This window comes from Scyliorhinus torazame, chromosome 12, assembly GCF_047496885.1.
Source record: "Scyliorhinus torazame isolate Kashiwa2021f chromosome 12, sScyTor2.1, whole genome shotgun sequence".
NCBI classification, from domain to species: Eukaryota; Metazoa; Chordata; class Chondrichthyes; order Carcharhiniformes; family Scyliorhinidae; genus Scyliorhinus; species Scyliorhinus torazame.
The window spans coordinates 44,819,569-44,835,620 of record NC_092718.1 but is presented as its reverse complement, the minus strand read 5'-3'; the positions used below and the strand labels follow the sequence as shown (position 1 = coordinate 44,835,620).

The window sequence follows — 16,052 nt, the reverse complement described above, 5'->3', positions numbered from 1 at the left end:
TAGGTTTTTGTATATTTGTAGCTATTGCAAAAAACAGTATTTCTTTGTGGTTTAGCTCTTCCACCACAATAAAAATGTTTCTCAGTGGTTCCATCAGTACGCTTGGGGGTCAAAAGGGTTCCAGGGCTGGGAAAGTTTGGAAAACCTGGTCTATATGACTTTGTAATGCACCATGCTTTGTAACACACCATGTACTACATTCAACCACAAAGCCACTGGAGAAGGAAAACTCTATTTACACACCATAGCAATCTCTGTTCCAAATGATCTTTTAATATGCAAGCAGTAAGTCCCACGTGAACACATTACTGCATACATAACATTCTTTCAAACTAGAAACTGCAAGTGCAAACAGCAATGTTCAAACAAAAATCTTCACTTCATGCATAACATTTTTCATGACTTAGTTGAAACTTGTGACAGAAACAAGATAAACCATACATCCTTTTGGGATTGGTTACTTAATCAGCATTATAGGATAGCCTTAAAAAAAACAGCCCTCCAAATTACATATCTGAGCATGAATTGTGAAATTGTTACCATACAACCTGCGTGTAACCAATTGGTATTAAACCCAATTATGAAACAAATGATTAATACTCAGGTTTGACAAAAAGAAAACTACAAGTATGAACACAAATGCCACTTAAGCGCTGCAATTAACCAGTTCATATAAAGCTGGCTTTGACGATCAAGCAGTTATGCCGAAATGAGCGTCCGTTTATTTATCAGTTTGCAGCTTTCCTGCTTGAGCTTACAATATACATCATCTTCCAGGTAATCAACATATAAAGTGCAACTGTTTGACATTCCAAACCCACAGTTTTCCTCATTAGAAATTAACAATTCTCCACAGGTGTGTGAATCATAATAGTTTTCAGTACGAGCCAAAAAGGATCATAACTTGGACAAAGTTTTTCTGGCAGCTCATCGCAATCTTGCAACTCGAAGGCCTTGCTGAATATTGTGATGGAATGAGAGTCAATCACTGGAACCTCCTATAGGACCTTGCGGTTTCAACTGAGCCTTCCCACCTTTCCATGTATCCTCCAAATTCAGGCAGCCGTTCATCCCTCGTTACAAGGTGTGTCAGCTGAGCAAGTCAAAGACTTGTAGACACTTGGTGGAGCAACAGTACGCCACAAAACACATTTTTGTCCTCCTATAAAAACAGATAAAGCAGAATCTTAACATTCATCAAAAATATTTTGATGGATGAAATATGGTTCAATTGTATTTAACATCTACGGCTTGTATCAATTTGTTTCGATTTCAGAATTACTCTGTGGTACAATTTCATGATCCTGCTGGAAAATTGGGTTCACTGAATATTGCCATTTTATGTTCTAGCACATACAAGTCATCCACCTCAAGTTTTACTTTCCTGGTTTCAGTTCAAAGATATCTGGAAAACTTCATTCAAAAATAATGAACGCAGGCTTATACTTTTCGGCAATGAACTACATACGGAGGTGGCAGGGTGGGGGAGGAGTCGTGAGTGATAAGACACTGTTATCAAATAGATGTACTCCAAATTGTTTGTGAATACACCATAGTAAAATACTGAACCATGCAGACTAGGAATGTCTCAATTGATTTCTGTTCTAGGCTGAGTTAATTAATGTCAGCTATAGTATGGGGAAAATGCTTATACAATTGGTAACTTACAACTAAAGCACACAGGGCTAAAATTAAAGGCAAGATCCCCAACTTTGAATCACAAAATAATGTCTCATGTTGGAAGAGATTTCTGGACATCAGAATCTTGTATGGCTTATGCCTTCGCAGTCCAAAGTTTTGGCACACAGCGAGATTCATTTATAAAAAGGACTCCAATGCAAGGGAGGCACTGAGAGGTTGTAGCTTCATGTCAAAGCATAAGTCACTGTCTTTAGGGGAAAGAAAAGGAGAGAAAATTGGGTATTAAGACTACCCTTGCAAAACTGATCACCATGACCAACAATGGATGAATATTTCACGTGTATGGAGAGATCTTCTATGCCACTGGCATCAGCCTCGGCTCAGTTAATCTCACTGTTGTTTGTAGAGCTTTCCTGTGGGCTAATCGGTTGCTAAAGGGTCAAGATTATTATTTTTAATTTGTTCTTGGGATGTAGGTGGCGCTGGCTGAGCCAGCATTTGTTGCCCATCCCTAACTGCCCTTGAACTGAGTGGCTTGCTAGGCCATTTCAGAAGGGGGCACCACCATCACTGTGTGGGTCTGGAGTCACATGTAGGCCAGACTGGATAAGGATAGCAGGTTTTCTCCCCTGAAGAACATTATGACAACGATCGGCATTTCATCATTATACTTTTAATTCCAGATTTTTATTGAATTCAAATTTCACCCTCTGCCATGGTGGCATTTGAACTCCTGGCCCCAGAGCATTACCCTGGGTCTGTAGATTACTAGTCTAGTGACAGTACCACTACGCCACCCCCTCCCCTAGATTCCCTACATTACAACAGTGACTATACTTAAAATACTTAATTGGCTGTGGGACACTTTGGGACATCCTGAGGTCAGGAAAGGCACTATATAAATGCAAGTTATTTCTCTTCTTTAATTGCTTATGGTATTTGATGTTTTATGAGAATGGCAGTACACATTTGGGCAAATCCAGAGTAAACCAAACGCAAATGACTGTTTTTTTTACTGTACACATTTTAAAAAGCCCAATTAAGAAAAAACACCAAGAAGGACATGAAGAAAGGCAGCATTTGTCTCCTAAATATCTTCAATTCCAATTGCCATTTTATCTGGGAAACCTGAGGGGCAGACCTCAAAGACTTGCATTTATAGAGCAAATTTTCACATATCTCAAACATCCGAAAGCACTCTGCAAAGAATGAGTCACTTATGAAAATGAAATGAAATGAATATAAAATGGAAAGACATGTTTCATGGGAAAATGCAGTCAATTTGCCACTGAATGAATGAACAGTTCATCCGACAATGTTGTTTGAGAGGATGAATATTGATTGAAACATCAGGAGTGCCTGTTTTTCAAATTAAGCCACATGATTCTGAATTGTCCACCTGAATCGCAGGGATAGACTGACAGATAGGATCTTCATTTAACTACTAAATATCACCTATGACAATGCAGTACTCCCTTAACACTAATGGAATGCCAGCACAGGCTGCTTGGCAAGTCTTGAAGCGAGGGTTGAACCTGAAGCAAGAACATTACCAGTTAAGACTGCTCAGTTTATACAGCCATACAGACCAGAATCTAACCATTCAAAAGAATTTTGGAAAAATCATCGATTCCTCTAAATTTTCTTTGTTGTGCGCGGTCTGTTACTTCAATGCACGGTAAACTTTAAAAACTTTGTTTGCATTGCCAAGTGCATGCAGTATCTGAAAGGCAACATACTATGAGCAGCCTTACAGCTCAGAAGGAACACTGATGGCGAAACCTTCAAAACATCACTGGGCGGGATTTGCTGGTCCAGCCCGAGGTCAACGGACCTTTTAATGGTCCATTAAATTGTCCGTCCCATCTGTGACATTTCCCGAGGTGGGCGGGATTGGAAAATTAATCCCACCTTAAATTTCGTGCAATCAAATTTTCATAACAAAGAGAACCTGAATTATCTTCACGAGAACTTCAGAAGCATGCTTCAGGTCTAATCAAATATTATATCTCTACCATAATTAATTCAAAATTATTGAATTTCTAAACAGCAAGCGCAAAAGTATAAAATTTCATTAAAATAACATCCCTGCAGTTTATGGGAAAATTGTTTTGCTTTTGGCTCAGAAGCATAATCGCCATTTGATGTAATCTAATAAACTAATTAAATTTTTAAAAAGTATTGTGCTTCCCTTTTTGTTATTAATGGTTTTCCCTTCAGTGAAAATCTCAATGGAAACTCAAAAGACAAGATCAATTTCTTTATAATTACCCATTATATATGGCAGCCATTGGGGTCTCTGTCAAAGGAAAACACTTAGGATAGACAATGGTAAACATTGGCTGGCTGCAGTGATGACAATGTCCCAGAGGGTAGAATAGTAACTCACACAGACTCCTAGGTAATGAGTTTGGGGACAGGGGATCCAGACCTACAGGAGAACATAACATTGTAAATGTATTTGTAATAATCGTCCTATTTAATGCAGCTTAATCTTTAGAAAGGTACATCATACAGATATAAACATTACAGTTTGCGTCCAAAGCGGTTTCTGAACTGGTGTATAAATCATAACAACTGCAGTAGATAGAAAAGGATGACTTCAATCATAGTAAATATTATCTAACAATGTTATTATGCCATTGTTACTAGAGGTAAAGATGAATGGGGAATAACAGCAGACATTTTGTGCTCATACCACAACCAGTCTTTGGTTCACAGGACAGGCTACTCCTTGGTATCTGCCTAACTGATGCTAAGGCTTATCTAAAGCTAGGGGAGGGTGGTTATTTCTCTTCGTTCCTCCAATTTTATCTCCCAATATGTGGTGAAGCATGGAACATTTGTCCCGAGCCTACTCTTGGTACACTGTGTGGAGAGCTGTATCCTTACATTGAATCACACTGTAGCTCCATGCCAGAACCTGTATAAATCTGTAACCAATTGTAGTTACATTACACCCTTGCATGCAGTGGATGTAGAGGCTCTGGAGAAGGTGCAGAGAAGATTTACAAAAATGATACCAGGAATGCGTAATTTGCATATTAGGAAGGGATTGACAGGTTGGACCTCCTCTCTTGAGAAGAGACTTGAGCATTGACTGAATAGGGGCATTTAAAATTATTAAGATTTTGAGAGAGTGAACAGAGGGGCAATATTTCCTATTGCGGGGCAGAACATAGGTAGAGACCATCGATACAAGATAGTCACCAAGAAATTCAACAGTGAATTCAGGAGAAACTTCCTCACCCAAAAATCGGTAAGAATGTCAAACTAATTACCACAGGGATTGGTAGAAGTGAATAGAATTGATGCATTTACGGTGAAACTAGACAAGCATGTTAGGGAGATTCATAGAGCCACTACAGTGCAGAAGGAAGCCATTCGGCCCATGGAGTCTGAACCAACCCTCTGATAGAGCACTCCACCACAGCCCACTCACCTGCCCTATCCCTGCAACCTAACCGAACCTGCACATCTTTAGACACCAAGGGACAATTTTCCATGCCAATCCACCTAACCTGCACATCATTGGACTGTGGGAGGAAACCAGAGCACCCAGAGAAACACACGCAGACATGGAGAAAATGTACAAACTCCGCAGTCACCCAATAGATAATTTCAATGGTAGACTTAAATGAGAAATGATGGAAGGAGGCTTGAGTGGAACATAAACACCAGCGTGGACCAGTTAGGTTGAATGACCTGTTTCTGTGCCCTATATCCAATGTAAATATTCCTAAGCAAATTAAAAACACTGCATTCCACTAACAGAATTGGACACATAATAATAGTCAATTAGTCAAACTGAAAATGCACTAGATTACTTTCAGGTTCACTTGTTAGCCTTTCAAAGACAAACCATGCATCTCCCAAGGCTCTGCATATAGATTAGAAGTGCATAAATAACACGTGCCTCAGCCACGAGACTAAAGAACTAAACTTGTGCTGGTATAATTTTGTACATAAAATGTTCTTGCAGTTTTAAAGATCAATCTGGCACTCGCACAGACTTTGCAAACAAATATATTCAGATCAGAAACAGAAAAAAACGATACAAAGCAAACAAGAACTAAATTGTGTTTGAATAATTAGAAATATGCTGCAGAATCTACCTGGCAAATCTGTCAAGTTTCAAATGTTACATATTTTCTCGTGTATATTTCTGCCTTCCACTTAAAAGCATAAAGCAACAAAAGCATTCATTTCTCAGACACAGAAAAGATCTGCACAAACACAAAATATCAAAAGCACATCTGCAAGCTTTTATCTGGCCTTCTGACAAAACCAAACTTCTAATCTCCAACTTAAATGTCAATTAACCTTTTAATTAATTCACTCAACAATTGCTTATCCGTCTTTGAAGTCATAAAAGGATGCAGCAGCTGAATAATACTTTTTTATATGTTTTAGTAATCATGTAGGTGCAAAAAGGGCATCATTTGAGTTACCACAAGTATGGAAGGTTCAAAATGTGAAAAATTACGAGTCTGCAGTTGCTTATCCACCACATTTTAGACATAATGCACCATAAGTTATGTCTATTAACTCCAAATATGCCCAAAACCTCTTCCACATGACTGGTAGAGATGCAAATTTGTTCAATCTGATTCAAGTGCATTAATTGTAACGTGTCAAATTTCTAATGACATAGCAATTCAACAAACCAGTCAAATTACTTAAAACACTTCTTCATAATTGTCAGCCACCGTAACCCTCCCACTTCAGACTTTCAAGTAGGATGTAAAATACAAATGTCACTGTTACAAGTAAAAGATCAGGTTGCCTGCAATTCCTAAGAAAACACTAATATAATTCGCAGAAACCATTTATCTCAGTGCCTCTCGGGATATCGCTCCCAAACTGTTTTCCAATTTTTTTGTGGCAATGACCATGCATCCCCTGTTTCCACACTAACAGCTCGACATCTGACTTACTATGAGCATGGCTATGCATAAGTATGAAACTGGAGATATAAAATCAAGTAATGTAACTGCTTGAAATTATATATATATATATATATATATATATATCGTTGGATTATTTATCATTCAGCACTGCTGGTACATTTTTAATAAATGCAAATTTTTAAAAAATGTTTTAAATGGGATGTGGGCGTCGCTGGTCAAGCCAGCATTTATTGCCCATGAGAAAGTGGTGGTGCCTTCTTGAACTGCTGCAAACCGTGGTGTAGGCACATCCACAGTGCTTTTAGAACATACAGTGCAGAAGAAGGCCATTCAGCCCATCGAGTCTGCACTGACCAACTTAAGCCCTCACTTCCACCCTATCCCCATAACCCAATAACCCCTCCTAACTTTTTTGGTCACTAAGGGCAATTTATCATGGCCAATCCACCTAATCTGCATGTCTTTGGACTGTGGGAGGAAACCGGAGCACCTGGAAGAAACCCACGCAGACACGGGGAGAACGTGCAAACTCCGCACAGACAATGACCCAGCGGGGAATCGAACCTGGGAACCTGGCGCTGTGAAGACACAGTGCTATCCACTTATGCTACCATGCTGCCCAAGGGGAGAGTTCCAGGATTTTGACACAATGGACAGTGAAGGAATTTCCAAATCAGGATGGGGGGTGACTTGGAAGGGAACTTCCAGGTGCTGGCTAGTCCAGTTCCGTTTCTGGTCAATGGTAACAGGATATTGAAAGTGGGGGATTCATTGATGGTAAAGTCATTGATCGTCAAGGGTCGATGGTTAAGATTCTATCTTGTTAGAGATGGTCATTACCTGGCACTTGTGTGGCATGAATGTTACTTGCCACTGGTCATCCCAAACCTGGATGTTGTCCAGGTCTTGCCTTTGGGCATGATATGCTTCAGTATCTGCGGAGTCACGGATAGTGTTGAACATTGTGTAATCAGCAGAGAACATCGCCACTTCTGACCTTATGATGGAAGGAAGGTTGTTGATGAAGCAGCTGAAGATGATTGGGCCTAGGACTCTACCCTTAGGAACTCCTGCAGTAATCTGTAACAGCTTGTATTTATATAGTGCTTTTAATGTAATAAAAGATCCGAAGATTCTTCATAAGAGCTTTAACGCAAAATCTGACATTGAGCCACATAAGGAAGCTTTGGGTTAGGTGGCCAAAACCTTGGTCAAAGAGGTAGCTTTTAAGGAACACCCTAAAGGTGGCAAGAGAGCTACGTAGAGAGATGGAGAGGTTTATGGAGGGAATTCCAGAACAGAGGGCCATGACAACGAAAGGCTGTGGTACACAGGAGCAGGAGTAGGTTATTTGACCCCTGAACCTGACCATTCAATATCATGACTGATCTGGTTGCAGATTCGACTCCACTTTTCTGTCCGACCACCCCCCATAACCCTTGACCTCTGCTACAGAAATGCAGCGCATCACTAAAGTATAATATTTTAGCATTCTTAGCCCTCGGGTTTCACTGATCTGTATGCTTAGTGAAGTGTAATGCACTGTACATGGGGAATGTGTCAATTGTCAGTGATTTAAATGCATCCTCTGCATTGCATTTTAAAAATGGAATAAATGCAGAAAGCAAACAAAATGTTCTTTTAAATTCAGTGGGTTGCTTTTATCACCATTAATTGCGCACATAGACAGTGATGCTGTTGGGAATATTCAGTAGTCATCCCCAGTTCCCAACTAGCATGTAAAGGCATTGAAATGTTCCCTATCTTTATTACACTGATGAAGGCATTTTAATATTAGAAGCTATAAAACCAACCTTGCAATTTCTTTCAGACATGACTCTGTACGCAGCAATAAAAAGAATACTAGTAATGCTTGCCTTTCTTAGATGTGTGGTAGAAATTGTAGATAGTCCTCATAATAATTTCTTGAAGTGGTGGGACTGTGTCATTTTCCGTTCCTATCGTCTGGATTTCCTCTGGTACAGTAATGGTTAGCTGCCTATGGGTGAATGAAAGCTTCATTTCTTCACTTTGCACTGAGGAACCACAACTTTGGTTAAACAGGGAAGAAAAACATACATCCAAAAGTCACTGCAATGTGAGAATCACCGTTGTATTTGACACTGCAACAACCTTTGTTCAAACCAAAAGTTCTGCTTCTGTTTTAAGAGTTACAATTCTAGTCGCATTTTCTATAGATTCAAGAAGCAATTAGATATAGCACTTAGGGTGAAGGGAACCAATGGATATTGGGGGTGGGAAAGGCAGGATCAAGCTATTGTGTTGGATGATCAGCCATGATCAAAATTAATGGCGGCAGAACAGGCTCAAAGGGCTGAATGGCCTCGTCTTTCTATTTTCTATGTTTCCCGACATCTTCTGCATATTCTTATTGGCAATGTTGAGCTTGACATTAGACTGATTCCTTCTCAACGCTGATGATGATACCCCTTAATTCTACAACAAACGTCTTAATCTTTTAGGAGAGAAAAGCATAACAAATATGGATATAATTGTTTGATTTCAATATAGGCATATTGAAATAAATAAAGTAGCTGGATTTAGATTTCAGCAACAAATGAAGGATACCAGTTTTCATTATACTTAACCACTGAATTTTGGTGATTTTGCAATGTAACCTGCTGTAAAATGCAATGCTGAATTAGTCCAGCACCCTCTACAGGGGATATGGAACTGGTGGGGCTGGTTTAGCACACTGGGCTAAATCGCTGGCTTTTAAAGCAGACCAAGGCAGGCCAGCAGCATGGTTCAATTCCCATACCAGCCTCCCCGAACAGGCGCCGGAATGTGGCGACTAGGGGCTTTTCACAGTAACTTCACTGAAGCCTACTTGTGACAATAAGCGATTTTCACTTTCACTTTTCACTTGCATGAACTGAGAACTAGACATCTCCTTATCCAATCAGATTGAAGAATCATTGATGAGGTCTGAAGCAGAATGTGTCAGAATATTTAATTCAATGTTAAATCAGGTAGGGAAAGGAAAAATGGGATAAAGAGGGCAATAAAGTTTGAAGATGCTTTTTTTGAAATCTGAAAGAATGACCTCCATGCTTATTTAATTTTCGGTGTTGGAGAGGTTATTTGCCAGTAATTAAGACTTTGTGTGCTTCATGTTTACTTACACTGGAATGGACAAAATTTAACATTTTCTGGTGATTTCTGGCGTAAGGACAGTGGGTGGTGGAAAACGGTTGTTTTTCAGACTGGAACATGGTATCATACAATCCCAACAGTGCAGAAGGAGGCCATTCGGCCATCGAGTCTGCACTGATATGCTGAAAGAGCACCCTATCTAAGCCTAAGCCCCCACCATATCCCGTCACCTCACCTAACCTTTTGGATACTAAGGGGCAATTTAGCATGGTCAATCCACCTAATCCACACATCTTTAGACTGTGGGAGGAAGCTAGACCACCCAGAGGATGCCCATGCAGACACTGGGAGAATGTGCAAATGCCACATGGTCACCCAAGGCTGGAAGTGAACCCAGGTTCCTGGTGCTGTGCTGAGGCAGCAGTGCTAACTACTGTGCCGCTCAGGTAGGCAGCAATGTCCTCAAGAGTCAGCGCTTGGACCACTGCGTTTTTGATTTATATATATATATATATATAACTGACATGGGTATTTGAATACAAAGTTAAATTTCAAAATTTTCCAATGATTCCAAACTTGGAGGTGTGGCTGGCATTGAGGGTGATACCAAATCGACTGCAATAGGTTTTAGACAGGCTAGTAGATTGGGTAGCCATTGCAGATGGAATGTAATACAGACAAATGTACGGTGATGCACTTTGGCAGAAGGAGAGGGACAATAATATAGCGCAATTCTGAGTGTAGAGGTTGAGAGGGGCCACAGGAGGGGTAGAGGGGGTCATGTGCATAGATCTTTGAAGGTGGACAGAGAAGGACAATGAGCGAGCAATTAGCAAAGAACATGACATTTTCAGGATGATCAATAGAGGCACTGAGTACAAAAGTGGAGAGGTTCCGGAGAGTCTGTTTCAAGTTTTGGTTAGTTTACAAGAGAGCACTACATCCATTTCTGGGCACCACACTTAAGAATGCGAGGGTCCTTGAGGAAATTTACTAGAATGGTTCCAGGGATGAGAGACTTTAGTTACAAGGTTAGGTTAGAGAAGTTGAGGTTGTTCTCCTTGGAGCAGAGGAGATTGAGGGGAGATTTCATAAAGGTCCAAGATTATGACAAGGTGCAGACAGGGTGGACAAAAAACAACTGTTTCCCATTAGCTGATGGTATAAGGACTAGAGGTCACAGGTACAAGAGTTTGGGCAAGAGGTACAGGAGGGATGCGAGGAAGATTTTTTCTTACTCAGCGAGTGATAATGACTTGGAACTTGTATGAGGATGTTGGAAATGGAAATAATCTATGATTTCACAAGGAAATTGAATAGGTGAAAAAAACTTGCAAGGCTACCGGAATAGAGTGGGGAATGGAACTGTTTGATCTCTCTACAGAGACGTGATGAACTCAATGGACCAAATAGGGGTGACGGTGGAAATGGTAATGTCACTGAGCTAGCAATCCAGAGGCCCAAGCTAATGTGCTGGGACAGGGGTTCAAATCCCACCACGACAACTGGTGGAATTTAAATTCAATTAAATCTGCAATTGCAAAGCTAGTCTCTGTAAAGGTAACTGCCATGAAACCCCTGCCGATTTCTCTAAAACAAAAACACATCTGGGTCGCTACATGGTCTGTCCGACATGTGTTTCCAGATACATAGTGTGCATCTTAACTGTCCTCTGAAATGATGTAGCAAGCAATTCAGTTGAAGGGCAATTAAGGGTGGGCAAAAAATTCTGACTTTGCCAATGATGCCCACATCCCATGTAAGAATTAAAAAAGCTCTCCTTCTTACTCAAAATGAATCTATGGCTCTCCATGAGTTACAGCTAGCAGCAACATATACTAATTTCACACCATTAGATTCATTTCAATGGAGAATGTCTTGGCACAATTCAATTTTTGCAGAGCTGCTGGGAGAACAGGGATTTCAGACTGCGACTTCTTAATTTTCACAGCTAACTGCATGTGCGCTTTTGATCGACGTTGCTATCCAATTAGCACTTCAATAAGGGTGAGCACCATTAGCTTTACTGTTATTATTACAGCAAAATTTGGGCCAGCATAAAAAAATGACATTAATTTGTGCCAACGCTGGTTCCAAAGCCCAGTAATGTAAAAACTCACTGATGGCAGATTAATACATTAATTCACCACTTAATAATCTGATTCATAAAGCCATTGAAAAATTCATGGAAGGCTCAATAAATCACCCATGCAATGAAAACAATAATGCAATAAACTTTTGTTGCATTATGAATTATCATTTGAAATTAATGATCACATACTACTCACTTGCCCTTTCACCTCAATATAAAAGTCAGATAATTAACTCATTAGGGAAAAAACATTTGAGGGTATATTTCAATAATTAGTGCCCTGAGATTTCATCCAATGCATGGATCTCAGTGGAGAAGACATCCATGACAACAATTCCTTGTTTTGTTTTACATTCACTGTACTTTTCAGGCTTTAGATCTTATACCAACAAAATTATATAGCACATTTTTACACGTCTTCAGACAGATTGGAGCGGTCGGGACTGTTCCTCTTTGAGAGAAGAGGAGATTTCATAGAAATATTCAAAATCATGAGGGGGCTGGACAGAGTAGTTAGGGAAACTGTTTACGTTCATATAAGGATCAAGAACGAGAGGGCACAGATTTAAAATGATTTGCAAAAGAAGCAAATGTGATGTGAGAAAAAACCTTTTCACATAAGTGGTTCAGGTCTGGAATGCACTGCCTGGAAATGTGGTGGAGGTAGGCTCAATCGAGGCATCCAAGAGGGCATTGGATGATTACTTGATTAGAAACAATGCGCAGGAGTACGAACGAAAAGGCAGGGAAATGGCACTAAGTCATGGTGCCCGTTTGGAGGCCGGTGCAGACATAACAGAACAAATGGTCTCCACCTGCACCATAAAAGTTCTGTGAGTTAATGAAGAAACTGTCTTTATTTAAGTGCAGCTTTCCTGCAGGTCATCTTGAATTCAATTCAGATCATTCATTGGGCAAAAATTAAAGCACATGAAATGGAGAAGTCACGATCCAGCAACTGCGAAAGTCAAAGATGTCCTTGTCCGTGCTTGTCCTCAACAGACAACAACCCCCAATATCTCCGCAGCATGGAACCACAAAAAGAAAGCAAGGTACTAATTAACTCTCTACCACTGGATGGCTTATGTCCAGTTTATATCTTTTTGCTTTTACTGTTTTTAGGATTTTATCAGAACCCTTTGGCCAAATTGAGCCTTATAATTCTCTATTGGGAAAAAAACAGGTAACTAACGGAAGTGACAATCCCAAGCCTTGGGCAACACGTGTTCAAGCTCCCGTGGCATAATTTATGACTTCATCTAAATCGCGTGTCTACATTACTATATTGCAACTCCCTCAATACCTATCCATTACCCCATGAACATCTGTACTCCTGCACATTGTTTCTATTAAAGTAATCATCTAACGGCCCTTTGAATGCCTCGATTGAACCTGCCTCCACCACACTCCAGGCAGTGCATTGTGTGAAAAAGCTTATTCTCACATCACATTTGCTGATTTTGTAAATCACTAACTCTGTGCCTCTCGTTCTTGATCCTTATACAAACAGAATCACTTAGTGGTATCACTGATTAGTAACTGATGCCTAATATATCAAAATACCAAATTGTTCTTACCCACTGTGACCAATAACTTTGTTGTACAGGAAAGATGGTAATCCATATAGCTCAAGGTTGTTATCTACATATACGTACTGCAGTTCTGGATATCGTCCTAGGTCTTAAAAAAAAGACACCCATGAGAGAAATTTACTTATAAATTAATGAAGAACCACATTGATGTAGGCAGTTCCATTTTAACCAGAACCATTCCGGTAATTGTGAACTAAATCTTTTTTAGAAATCTTGCTTGAAAACTGCTGAATGAATCTTCCATTTTGATTTGGTTGCTGGCAAAATGGTTAAATTTTTCTTCTGCAGACCAAAAAGTGAATTCTTCATCTTTAAGTGCTGGTTTTTATACTTGAGCATCCTCTGTTGCTCAATTTATTTTATTCAAATATGGGCGCGATCCAACAGCCACGCTGCGCCTGAAAAGCAGTGTGGCCGATAAAAGCCGAGAGACCCCGCTCTTGGGATCTACCAGCTCGCAAGGCGTCGCGTGATCCAACGAGATCTCGCGAGATGCTGCGATGCAATGCAAATCCCACGTATTGTGGGCGGCATAACTTTTTGGCAAATCTATATATTAGAACGAAACAGCCCGTCTCACTCTAATGCGGTTTTCCTGAGGCACCTGAGGCTTTGGGATTCATCGCCTTCCCCTCAAAAACCCGGGCAAGCGCCGTTCAGCAATGGTCCCCACAAACGGGGACCAGACGGAACGGCACTAGTGAGGGTCTCCCAAGGAATCGGAGGCCCCAGCTGCATGTCCTTTAGGCAGGGTGGTTCCCTGGCATTGCTGGTGCCAGCCTGGCACCCTGGCAGTGCCACCTGGATGTCAACCCGTCACTGCCAAGGTGGCCAGGTGGCATTGCTAGCTGGCAGGGGCACGGCCAAGCTGGCAGTTTTTGCGCATGCACGATTGGGCCGGGGTGCCCTGCGTGAGTGTTCAGTGGGGGGGGGGGGGCATGGGACCCTCCCATAGTGCATTCAGGCTGGGTCGGGGATTGCTTCTGGGGCCTCGGAGACCGGGACACCATTTAAAAATGGTGTCCCAATCTCGTGCTACACTGGGGAGTTCCAGGGAGCGGAACTCCCTATTGTACAAAATGGGACTCTTTGCGGCCTTGGCCGCGGGTTCCCCACTGAGGCTTCATATACAATGCGAGTTGCTGCGAGCGCCAGGAAACTTGCAGCTATACACGTTCGCTATGCGACTTTGTTCCCATTTAGTTGAATCGAGCCCATTGACTTCAGCGAAAGACAGCAAAAAAAAAAACGAGGTGCAAGAATCAACAAAGAACTTTTGAAATTTGTCATTGAATTTAATTCAAAACTCCTGACACAGTTCAAAGTTAGTACAGATGTCCCAGTAAATGATCAACTATGAGATAATAGAATGTGACTGTTGACTCTCTGAATGATAAATCAATGTTAATTTTGAGGGAGATGATCAGAGCATTTTTTTTTTGTGTTGTTTAAATAAGACCTATTCCAAGTTTGGCCAACTGGTGGTGTTGATAATATTTGATTCCACAATTGCCCATGCATTGCTCTCACAGAGTGAGAACAAAGGATTGGAGGCATTTTCTCACCTTCTGGTGAGGACTTGGTGCCCGGTTCAGCTTGTAGGACTTGGGAGGTGTGTACCCAGAACTTCAATTTCAGAGCTGCCCAATCACAGGAGGGACAGAAACCTGTAGTCTGGAAGATAATAGCTGCCATTTCCAGGAGCTAGCGGTTTAGTGCTGAAATGTGTTATATAGGAAACTGATAGCATCCACGTTTTTCAAGTACGGACCAGTGCAAGGACAAAACTTAGCAAAGCTGTATTCTCAAGATCATGAAGAAGGTACGATTGAAGGAAAAGCTGCTGCTAAACTGTTGAAAGACATAGTTTTTCCATGAAACAAAGTTACAGAAACAGGACTTGGAACAGTAGAAGAGTCATTCTGCTGTCAGTACCTCAAGATCAAATACACGTGAACAAATGTTTTCAAAGTGTATCAATCTAATGCAAATTTGTAAGATAATTCCTCCACATCAGATTATTCAGTTCAGTACAATTCAAAAATAGAGTAAATATTTGATCAGAACACAGGGGCCATGAACAAATACATTAAAACGGAATCATTTATCATTTGAATCTTAATATGTCCAGCTTAAGTGGGTTCCCCTGAATTTATTCTAGAAGAACCTGCTTCAATTTGTTAGCCAGGATCTTGCAACCTCTATCATGGTAATGGCCTTTCAACTATTATATATTTTAAAAGCACTTTAATGGATCTAAGAATCACAAGTCAACGTTAATTCGGAAGGCGATTCTTCAGTTAAATACCTGCATGAAGTTTGTCGTTTAAGCATGTAAAATTTGGGAAGACTGGAAAAACACTTGGCCAAATGACCTACTGCCACCAATGCTGGGTTTTCAAGATTACGTTGATTTATTTCCAGTTCATTGACATAATTTCCATATTAGGATTGAAAAATATTGGTCAGAGCCTTAGCTATCTCTTCTCTGATTTCCTTCAACAATCTGCAATGTATACCATAAGGGGCCAGTAACTCACCTATCTTGTGCTCTACAATATTTTTAATAGAAATTATTTTTCTGCTCTTCTTCCACAATTATTTCTCCGCTATTAGTCATCATTCTCATTTCCATCTATTGGGCATGTTTTCACGCCCCACAACTAGATTTTACTCCTTCACAAAGCAGTCATGCCATTA

The 16,052-nt window shown here is 40.5% G+C and overlaps 1 protein-coding gene across 4 annotated transcripts in view; it reads right to left on the bottom strand.

Annotated features, from left to right (window-relative positions):
* Window positions 1–253: 253 nt before the first annotated feature.
* Window positions 254–16,052, bottom strand: part of lrrc28 (leucine rich repeat containing 28) — a 97,055-nt gene continuing 81,256 nt past the window's right edge. For 2 of the 4 annotated variants that reach the window (XM_072470784.1, XM_072470786.1), the window contains 4 exons: window positions 13,338–13,440; window positions 8,429–8,601; window positions 3,913–4,072; window positions 254–1,162 (listed from right to left, as the gene is read on the bottom strand). In XM_072470784.1, coding sequence (XP_072326885.1) covers window positions 1,090–1,162; window positions 3,913–4,072; window positions 8,429–8,601; window positions 13,338–13,440 — 509 coding nt within the window. In that variant the 3' untranslated portion in view covers window positions 254–1,089. The remainder of the gene's footprint in view (window positions 1,163–3,912; window positions 4,073–8,428; window positions 8,602–13,337; window positions 13,441–16,052) is intronic. The other 2 variants (XM_072470788.1, XM_072470785.1) reach the window with 2 other exon arrangements.